This window comes from Gossypium hirsutum, chromosome D13 (genome assembly GCF_007990345.1).
Source record: "Gossypium hirsutum isolate 1008001.06 chromosome D13, Gossypium_hirsutum_v2.1, whole genome shotgun sequence".
NCBI lineage: Eukaryota > Viridiplantae > Streptophyta > Magnoliopsida > Malvales > Malvaceae > Gossypium > Gossypium hirsutum.
This window is the reverse complement of record NC_053449.1, coordinates 35,201,088-35,212,315: the sequence shown is the minus strand read 5'-3', so window position 1 is coordinate 35,212,315 and position 11,228 is coordinate 35,201,088. Positions and strand designations below refer to the sequence as shown.

Genomic DNA, 11,228 nt, shown 5'->3' with positions numbered 1-11,228 from the left:
TAAGCAAGTGGAAGGAACATAAGTATATTGTGATAATCAATCTGGTATTGCAATTGCAAAGAACTCTATCTTCCATGGCAAGACAAAACACTTTAAGATAAAATATCACTTTATTAGAGAGAGGTCAAGCAATCAAATGAAGTGAAGCTGGTACATTGCAGTTCAGATGTTCAACTTGTTGATATTCTCACAAAATCTCTTGGAAGGTTGAGGCTCGAGAGGCTAAGACATGATATTGGAGTTCACAACATTATGGCCAAGGAAGAGTGTTGTAGAGTGGCCATTCATGCAATGGCAAACTCAACCTGCATAGCCACAAGCTCACTTGAAGTTGCAAGCTCAAACAAGTCTACGAGCTCTACACTTGGGAGCTCACCTAAAGATACGAGCTCATCAAAGCTGTGAGCTCAACTTAAGTTGCAAGCATATCAAAGTGTGAGCAATTACATTTTTAGTGAACCCCCCAAATAAAATGCAAGCAGGGTTCACATATTCTATTATTGATGTTTTTGCTTAAGTCGCTTATTTGAATTTACTTGTAAAAGCAAGCAGATTTAGTATTGATTTGATATTTTTTAGGTACTGATTTACCTAGTTAGTTTGTGTGTAAGTTTTAACTTTACATTTTTAAGGCGACTTAGTGGGATTTGTTGATTATTTGTAACCACTACACGTATATATATTGTAATTCATGTGAAATGAACGATGAAGAGAATTTGATAGCAGCTCATAAAGTCTTATAAGTATTTTTCCTTTTTTTATTCTCTCAACTTCTCAAAACACCGACTTCATCCCAAAACCTTAAAGAGCATTGTACTTCTTACTATTCAACCAAACATAATCATATTTAGATAATATATAAATTGAGCCGATTCAGATATTTGAAAAATTATAAATATTTTATCCATTGGCTTATCGATTTCAAAATGGAATGGGAAAATGTCAGCACCAGAAAAGATGAGAAATTGAGGTCTCTAAGGCTTAACATACTGTATCATTGGAACCCTAAAACAAACCAATAGCTTGTACGAAGTTACTTGCTATTAAAGAAACAGAGATTCTTCAGTAAAATGTAGGGTAAAGTCCATGAGTTTGATGGTTGGAAAATATACAGACAAACCTTATCGTTTCACATCTCGACAAAATGCACTTCTGCAGCAGCATTTGAATGCCTTAATTGGGTGCTCATCATCATTGAAGTCTATCCCATAGTCCTGCATTTATGTCAATGTTTAATAGAATGGAAATAAACATACTCAATTATGTTGCTCAAATTCGAGTGTAGGTACCAAATATTTGAATATATTATATATGGGTCCTTTCATTTTTTTCATGTATTAAGAGACTTAAGAGACTCATAGCCAATACCCATGTCCATATATGCGTCAGACGGGCACGGTATATTAAGAAAAATGAAGTTTTTAGTAACAATTGCTTACACTTTAATGCATCTAAAAGGTCTTTGAAAGTTCATAGTCTCATACCCATTTTTAAATATATCTCAAACACGAATACTTTGAGAAAAGTAATTAGTGTCTGAGCTAACCTAGAGTTTTAACTTCAGCAAATAACATGGTAATAAACATTTGTAGACCAGCTTACCCATGTTAACTCTTCTGAAGCTCTCACATCTCTAGTAGTAAAAAGGGCAAGCTGTTCATAGAAATACAAAGTAAATATATAAATAACTTAGCACTTCAAATGCATTTCAGTAAATGCAGGCAAGCACCAATCCTATGTTTCGATTCTAGCCTCAAGCAAACTCGAAAATTTGTTACCAGTCCGATTCATACATGATAATAATGGCGATCAGGAGTCTCCACTTCAACTGGAATGTCAATCAAGTTTGCATCAAAGCATCTGAAATGTTAATAATAAACATCATGATAACTGTTAGCAAAGATTTATCACACAGTTGAAAGGAACCCCATAGCACATTCAGCAAATGTTTGAAAGTTTGAAGTACTAGCATCTGTAATATTAAGCGATGGTGTTTCAGAATGAAAGCAGCAATAGTGTGTCATTTTCACTGGCTCTCAGTCTGGCTTGATGATTCAGAGTACTCGAAACCTCATGTCCCATGTTTGCCCATGTTTGAGGAGCAGCGAGAGTGAATAGAGAACATCAAGTAATAATGTCCCAGCACCAACTATTTAATAAAGAAAACATTTTTTGAAGGTCCTTAGGCAATGTTTCTCACAACAGCAACCTGCAAGGCTATTGCTAAAGAGTATGCATATGAACAACAGTAAAACTCCTTCAAATGGTTGCAAATCAATTAATAATGTAACAAACCCGAGAGATGAATGCCATGGTCATACTTACAAGATTAGTTAACGTGTTTCTTTTCGCATTTTTTATCACGTTCTTTCTTCTTACAGTACGAGAGGAAATGAAATGAGGCCAAGATTGGCATAATGATGCTTAAAAACATATATTTATTTGAGCTCAAGAAAATTACCTATGGTTAATAAACCTGGCAACGTTTCCACAGAAAGTTGCATCCAGGCAAAGTGCCTCCTCATCCTTTAAAACTCTCTCCGATCCCCAGTCTGCATCCAGTGTTACAGGATATGTGTGTTTCTCATTGCCACTACCTTTCAGATTCCGCTCGAATAACTCGGTATTGGTCAAGATCTCCCCAACATATTCACAAACAAAGGTTCCTTTTGGCAAGTCCTGGAGTGTCTTAACACCCCAACCTTTCCCTTCTCGAGTCCAGAACACCTAAAGTGCAAATCAGGGATTAACTTTTCAGTAGCAACACTAACGCACCATAAGTCAAGGCCAATTTAAGACATTAATGGTGTATACGAAGGGCAAACGCTAAAAGCTTAATCAATTCATTTTGCAAAGTTGCATTTCTACATATGAAACAGAAACGGCAAATGAGTACGCTAAAAACATTTCCATTAGTGAAGAAGTAAATTGTTGCTTATCAAACTACAACAGGAGCCGGCAGAGTTTTACCTGCAATTTGCATGTAATACCTCTCTGTACAACTCGATTCCCGCACTGCATGTTACATCCACATTTTCTCCAGCATTCTTTAATGAATTTCCTGACCAAGTGGCCCTTGCATTTTTCGGGCTTATACTCATTTTTCAACCTCTCTAATGGACAATCCTGACAGTAAACGGAGTCGTGCCCCTCGGGATCCTGTTTCATAGATATACAGGCTTTAAGAAATTTATCTCTTAGTTGACCATCTGTTGTGTAAGCAAACTCGCCACCAGTTTCATGCGCACAGGCACAAGGTATCGATACTGAAAGACAGTCTCCTGAACAACCCGAACAGCAATCCTCATCAGCAACCCGAGCCAATGAGATATGCACATAAGCATCTTGATATATTATGTTGTCTCGCATGTACGTAAACTTTGGCAGTTCCTGCTTGCCAATATCACCTACCAAAGAAATTTTCACATTTTCCGTGCCCTTAGTTATGTCGTTTATAATATGCAAGGGCCTGTTTTTCTCGCAAGTAACAGGTTGCTGTTGAGGCTTTTTACATGAATTTGAACAACCAGAAGAACTCGAATCTTTCTTATTCAAAAAGGTGGCTCCCTGTTGAAGGTTTACACTACTAGGCTTTCCGCGCTCTTCAGGAGATAAAATTTGCCTTGCACTACACTTTGTAGGTGAAGCCTGACCTTCGGAATCTTGCAAGCACAACCGTTTAGGCAATCTGCTAGACTCACCATAATCCCCAACGACATTTTTCCGATTATCTTCTCCCTGTAAAAAAAGATCAAGGGATTAGAAACCGAACATTGTCATCCATCAGGTCACTCCTTGACTAACATACAGGAAATGTAATAATATGTCCCCAAAATGTCTAAATAGATAAGATATGAAATAAATCACTGCACTAAGAAAAAAGAAACAACATGAAAAATACTTTATTTTCCTTGAGCTCAAAATATGCATCGATAAGTGCTCGATAGTCTTCTGACTCAATTAGATCCCAGTTGTTATTAAACAATTTCAGGAGGTGTTCCAGCACCGGTGTAACCTCTTGATCAGGAAGACCTAAAGCTCTTGTAGCTTGAAAGGCCTTGCGAGCTCTTTCCCTTACAGACATCATAAATGATTAAAAGAAATATCTTGAGTTTTCGACTCAGCAATCACCCGTTTCCTTCTCCTCCTTCACATATCTCCTATTGTGTTATAGCCTGCAGCAGTGGAAGTTGCAAGATTAACTAAACAAAATGAAAAGCTACTTGCTAAGACTAGAAGGTTATTGCAATTAGTGAAGTCCAATCAATGACACAAAGTGGAAAAGGCAATCCAGTACACATATAAAACTGATGAACATACCTGTGCACGCGGGTACACACACACACACACACACATATATAAAGTATATAAGTAAGAAAAAAATAAGGAAATATTAACATGGAAAATATTACATGAGAAAGGCACCTGAAATAACCAGATGGCACATCTCAATCAAACAGTGGAATTTAAAGAACAAAGAGATGAAATGTTTAAACATGTCTAAAATATGTTATTAAAATATCCAGTTTCGTTTGAGTTTCCTTATGAGCAAAAATAATTCCTTCTTTCAATCCACTCATTGACGACTGCTTAGACTTGTTTGGTAAGAAAGATGATTTTTAAAAAAAAATCTAAAATAGTTAAAGCTTTTATATAAGAACATGAACTGGAAGTTGCAAAAATAATTCCTTCTTTCAATCCACTCATTGACGACTGCTTAGACTTGTTTGGTAAGAAAGATGATTTTTAAAAAAAATCTAAAATAGTTAAAGCTTTTATATAAGAACATGAACTGAAAGTTTTTATCTTTCCACTTTCTATTCTTGCTACCAAACAAATCCGGACAAAAGAAAAATTGTTCATGCCATTGATGATCGATTTCTTGTTGTACAAGATACCAAAATCCTCACCTCAATAAAATTTAAACAAGTTATATAGTCAATTTTGACATTACAAAATAGCATTCCCCCAAAAAGAAAAACCTAAAAGGTCATCTTTGCCTATGTGTTCTTAACAACCAAGTAAATTAATCTCGAATAAGTTCTTAACAACTAAGTAAATTCATCTCAAATAACAGAGAGTAGAAAAAAAACAATATTTATGTTTATTTTAACTAAATCACATTGCTAATACAACTAGAACATAACATTGAACACCCAAAAATGAGCAGATTTTCTTTTATCTGTTTGGTTACCAAGAAAATGCAAGTCCAAAAAGAAAAACGACTGTAGGTTTAGAAGCACATGTTTGATGTTTCCCTTACCCCCATCATTACAAAAACATGCCCTTCGATAAAACATCATCACAGTTAAACTAACGTTGAGACATTGTTAAAAAGAACAGTGAAACGTACGGACAAAGAGTAGAAAACGGAAGGAAAAGAGGAGGAGAGGGAGAAGAAGAAGAAGCGTCACCCTCTCAAAGCAGAGAAAATTGGGGGGTTTTTTTTTCATTAAAGAGAATGAAAAGGTTGTTTGTTTTTTATGGGAAATATAAAACAAAATCAGCGAACAAAGGTACGAAGGCTGCTCTGGTTTTTTCCGCAGTTTTTTTTAATGTACGGATGGGTACATGTCGGGTCGAGTTTTGACCCGACTCTTATCCCGTTTGAGTACGTCTTCTATTGTGCGATACTGCGACGAAATTCATTTCTTTTATTGTATTTGGCTAAATTTTTTAGTTTGTTTGGCATAATGATTTTTTTTTCCCTTTCAAGTTCATAGTCTATTTAAATTTTACCTTTTTTTAGTTTTTAAAATTGTGTTTTTTTGTTAAATCATCTCAAAATGAAAGAAAAAATTAATATTTTTTTAACTTTATTGATGTGGCATATACTTGGATCGTCACGTGGATGACACTTCAATATTTAATTAAATTTTAAAATATTTTTATATAATTTTTATACTTTTTTTAATAATTTAAATGATTTTTAATTTTTTAAATTAAAATTAAAAAAATTAATGCTAGAGTGTCATTCACATGACAATTCACGTATATGTCATATCAATAAAATTTAAAAAAAATGTTAATCTTTTTTTTATTTTAGACCGATTTGACAAAAGAAAAACATAAATTTAAGAATTAAAGAGGACAAAAATAAAATAAAATGAAAATTCTCTTCTAAAGTTGTTGGAGGGCATCATTTTGGTAGTAAATAATTGAATTATTTAAAATCATATGTATTACATAACATTAAAAATTCTGTTTGTAATAGTATTCTGTAAGCGTTGTTAAGACCATCGTACAATGATGTATGTTGAGAAAAAAAAAGTAATTAAGCTATGAACCATTTTATTTACTTTTATTTAAAGTATTAAAATAAGATTTTAAATTGGAAAAAATAACAAATTTTAAAATAAGTATAAAACCTAGTTTTGGAAGATTTTTTTATAATTTAATTATTAATATAATAAATAACAAATTAAATGAATTTAATTATAAATTTGAAAATTTAAAAATGAGGATGTTTTTAGAATATGTTAAGGAACACGGAAGGGCCTGAGTTAAATTATACCCATACTAAATGCAATCAATCAAATTTTTAAACAATCAAGAGGCATATCATGTAATTTTAGAATACATAAGTACTTGATATAAATACGAAAACACTAAAAGGAATTTACTTCTTTTTTTTAATCGTAAAGTTCAAGCCCAAATGTAGAGATAATAATCAGTTTAGGGCTTTGCTTGGACCAAAATAAAGTTCAGATCCCAATATGAGAAAATTTGTTAAGTCCAAGTCTTAATATGAGAATAACTGCCAAGTTTAAGACTTAACTTAAAAAAAATGAAAAAAATTATAAAATTCAATCCATAAATAATTTAATCCTATTATTATAGAAATGGTAAAACCGAAGATATTAAAATTTTAGCAATCAAGAGTTGATTACAAGGTGGTGTCTACGTAACATCATCAGTATGGGATATGTGCTGCTTGAATCCCCTTCATTATAAATGACGTGATGATGATCTTCATTTGCAGCATATAATTACCACCTTTCTTGCTCCTCGCAATTGTAAATCCTTAACAAGGGAGGTTACCCAATCAAGACAGATATTTATTGTATAATCATGCAAAATAAAGTTCATAATTATTAATTTTATGGAATGCGAATTAAGTTCTATATAAGACATATGATGTCAAAACATAATTTTAATTGATTTGATATCAATCACTCCTTAAATTACAACTAAATCAATGAGTACTCACAATGTGTCAATCATGACAAATAAATGGTATATTTAAGATCAAAGTAATCAATTCAATTATTTAAAATTATATTTTAAAAATAAAATGTATATGATAATACAGTACCACGCATATGCGTGTAGAAATTACAGATTTAGAATACAAATGTGTGTTTAAAAATAATGTACAATAGATAACAAAATATATGGTTTGAAGCTAATTAGTCATAATAACACATGAAATATGTAAGATATAAAATAAAATAAAAAATTAGATTAAGTTGTGAGTAAAACAAATTTTAAACACATAAATACATCATATTAATAATACTAAAAGGACCTTAATTGTTTAATTTTTAACATATGTAATTAATGTAGGTAATAAAGTGTGCATAATAAAATTAAATTATAATAATAAATTAAAATAAAACTTTGGTTGAGTGATAAATTTAAAGTTGTTCCGATGTAATTGGTATGAGTTTAAATCCCACTATATGCATATTTTTATTGTTTTTTAAATTAAAAAGATTAAATTACCCTCTAATAATATAGCTTATTTTCAATACTAAAGGTTATTTTTGTCATTTATCTAACCGAGTAGGTGTTCAGTTGACTTATGACACTAAATTAGTCAACAATTTTATTAAGGGTAAACTACAAAAATAGTCACTTTTGTTTACCTCAAATTATATTTTAGTCACTTTTGTTTAAAATGTTACATTTTAGTCACTTATGTTATCGTTTTGTTACAAAGCGGTCACACTACAGTTAAAATTCGTTACCTCCCTAACGGAAGTCCTATGTGGCAGTCCACATGGGTTTTAAATGCCAACTTGGATGTCTAGTTGTTTGGATGAAAATAGGTTTTTAATTAAATAAAATTCAATTTGGACTGTTACGTAGGACATCCAAGTTGACAATTAAAACCCATTTGGACTGCCACGTAGGACTGCCGTTAGGGAGGTAACGGAGCTTAACGATAGAGTAATCACTTCGTAACAAAACGATAACGTAAGTGACTAAAACGTAACATTTCAAACATAAGTGACTAAAATGTAGTCTGAGACAAACAAAAGTGACTATTTTTGTAGTTTACCATTTTATTAGTAATAGAGACTAACTTAGTCAATGATTTTATTAATAGTATAGATACACAAATTTGGTAAGAGAAAACATTGTTAAAAGTTAATTTTTTAAAAGTTTACTCAAGAATTATTATTGGTGTAACAGTAAAGAATTTATTTATAACTCCATTAAGCACGAAATTAATATCTAGACATGTTAATTTTTAGTTCTTTTATTTAAAAACTATATAAAAGTATGGAAAGATAAAAAGGCCATCAAATTAATAATAATAGTCATTTAATAAAAGGGTATAGTAATAATTTCCTAACCAAATCAGCACCCGATTAACCCGTGACACCAACTTAATCAGGAGTTTTATTAATAATATAGAGATATAATCATAATTCGTTAAAAAAAGTATAAACATACTTATGTCAAAATTTTAGTTCTCATACAATTAAATTTTTAATAAAAAAGCAGACAAATGATTTTATGAAAATAATAGAAAAAAAACATATGAAAGAAGTACCACAATATATTAATTATAAATAAAGAAATCTAAATGCTTATTTATGATATTGTTATATTTAAGTAGTGCTTGGTGTTTTCTCATGTTATAATTTCAATAAAATGTGATTCTTTGGAATGTAATTATTGGGAAAGCTACTTTACAATATTTGGTATACATTAGAAGGTATTGATTAAAATATCATAAAAGTAACATTATCAAGTTTGGTTCACTAAGTACTTTTCTAGGAATGTAATGATAATTTATAAATTCACCCTTATTAAATAAACGGTAATATTCATGTATTTAATTTTTATAATAAACTTTATTCTTAAAAAATATTTGGATTAAGTATTTAATAATAAAATCTAATTGATAATTTTTAAATTAATTTTTAATTTATAATTTAATCGAAATCAAAATAATTTCAAATTTGTCTTTCATTTATTTTTTAAATATAATAATGCATACATAAAGTCGTGGATATATAAAACTTATTTTGGAATAAATAAATAAAAACTTGAAATCATGTTTTGTTTTAGCTAAAGGCTAGCTGATATGAATGTAAAATCATAGGTGATCTAACTCACAATTCCTATACAACTTAAATGGAACAATTCTACCCATATTCCACAAAAAGAAAAAAAGTATTTCATATAAATACAATTGCTAAATCAAATTTGTAGCTAAGAAAAAAAATAAAATCAGTGAATAAAACTTACTTGCGAAGAATCCGTTGAAGTAATAGAGAAAATCAAGTAATATGGAGGAAGGAGGCAATAGTTTTTTTTATGTTTATTAATAGATTAAAACCCTAAATCAATTTAAGATAAGGTTAATTTTGTCTTAATATTTTTTTTAACTTTCCAATTTACATGGAAAAGTAATTTTCTCAGCTTTTATAATGGGAACCACATTGCTATGGTTATGAAAAATTAACTCCCAATGGAAAATTAGAATATAAGGAAAGTAAATAAAACTTGACATTCCAAACATTGGAATTACTTTCCAGCTAATTAAATTCCAAGAAAAGTGACTACTTTTCATCATATCAAACAATACCTTAATGAAAAGTAAGTCTCCTCTTTATAGCACGAGTTTTGTTCTTTTAATTTCTGTCTTTGTCTAAAGTTTTTTTTCTCAAAAGAATCTATGTTGGGTGTTTTGAAAGTGGATTTTTACTATGGAAAAGGAAATGACGAGGCTTAACATTGAGGATGAGAAATAGGAAGGTTTGTTCTTGCCGGTCGATCCGGGTTTATAGATATCGACATATGAGTACTGTTTGGTAGGGTGTTTTATGACAACGAGCGTTGTTCATTTTTCAGTGATGAAGAATACAATGACAAATCTGTGGCATCCTCTAAGGGGTGTTCAGATATCGGATCTTAGGGGGAGGAGATATTTATTCAAATTCGTCCATGAGATGGATATAGATTGGGTTGTTAATGGAACTCCTTGGACATTTAATAACCACCTATTGATGATCCATTGATTGGAGAATGACAAAGATCCGATGTAGGTACCGCTATTACTTCGACTTTTTGGGTACAAGTTCACGACTTACCCCCAGGATTTTTCTTGGAGACGGTGGCTAAGTATTTGGGGAACTTTATAGGAAGATTTCTAGAATACGACTTGAAACAGTTAAATAAAGGGTTAAAAAATCATCTCAGAACTCGAGTAGAGTTGGATGCTAGAAAAAATTTGAAGAGAAGGAAGAAAATTGTACTTCTGTAACAGTCTAATTTTTTCAGTGGTGTCGGTAATAGTGGTTTTGAGACCACCAAATCTGGCGAGTAAGTTTGTAAATATTAATATTTAATATTTACAAGTCAAATATGGTTTTAAAAAGGTTTTTGAATTGATAATTTATGTTTTATAATGATTTATTAGGTTCGAGTGGTAAGACCCTAGGTTAAAGGTTTTAGAAAGTGAGGTAACAGGACCTCGTTTCTATAAAACGAGCTGTAAATATTTTTATAAATATTTACAGAGTGTCATTAAGGTGTTATTAAAGTTTCATTGAAAAATTTTAACGTTTCGATAGTTAATTAATTAAAAATGACTAAATTGAAAAAGGTGCAAAACTTACTAATTATAATAATTAAGTAATTAAATGACTTGATTAAAAAATAAGGAAGGACTTAAGTAATAAATATACCTAAATTAAAGTGGTGGGACGACATGTTAAAGTAAAATAATAAAATAAAATGAGTGAATGGCAAAATCGTAATTTACTTGAAATCAAAATAAAACAAATTGAAATTTAAAAAGCTTCCTATGCATTTCTTCTTCAATTTCGGCCAAAATCGCAATAAGAGAGAGAGAGATTTAAGTTGGTTCTTATTTTTTGTTCCATGTGAGTTCAATTCTTGCCTGTTTCTTGTAATTTTTATGTTTTTGAGATCGTTGTAATTAGGTCCAACTAACTCGTACCTTCGTTTTTGATTCTGTTAAAAATTTT

At 30.8% G+C, this 11,228-nt stretch overlaps 1 protein-coding gene across 1 annotated transcript; it reads right to left on the bottom strand.

Moving 5' to 3' along the window:
* Positions 1–898: 898 nt before the first annotated feature.
* On the bottom strand, positions 899–5,598 carry LOC107919189 (histone-lysine N-methyltransferase SUVR4). Its single transcript, XM_016848702.2, has 7 exons — positions 5,264–5,598; positions 3,902–4,175; positions 2,971–3,738; positions 2,462–2,727; positions 1,794–1,860; positions 1,603–1,653; positions 899–1,214 (listed from the first exon to the last, which is right to left on the bottom strand). Exons 2-7 carry the CDS (start codon positions 4,085–4,087, stop codon positions 1,122–1,124), a joined length of 1,431 nt encoding a protein of 476 aa, XP_016704191.2. The 5' UTR covers positions 4,088–4,175; positions 5,264–5,598; the 3' UTR covers positions 899–1,121.
* Positions 5,599–11,228: the final 5,630 nt, after the last annotated feature.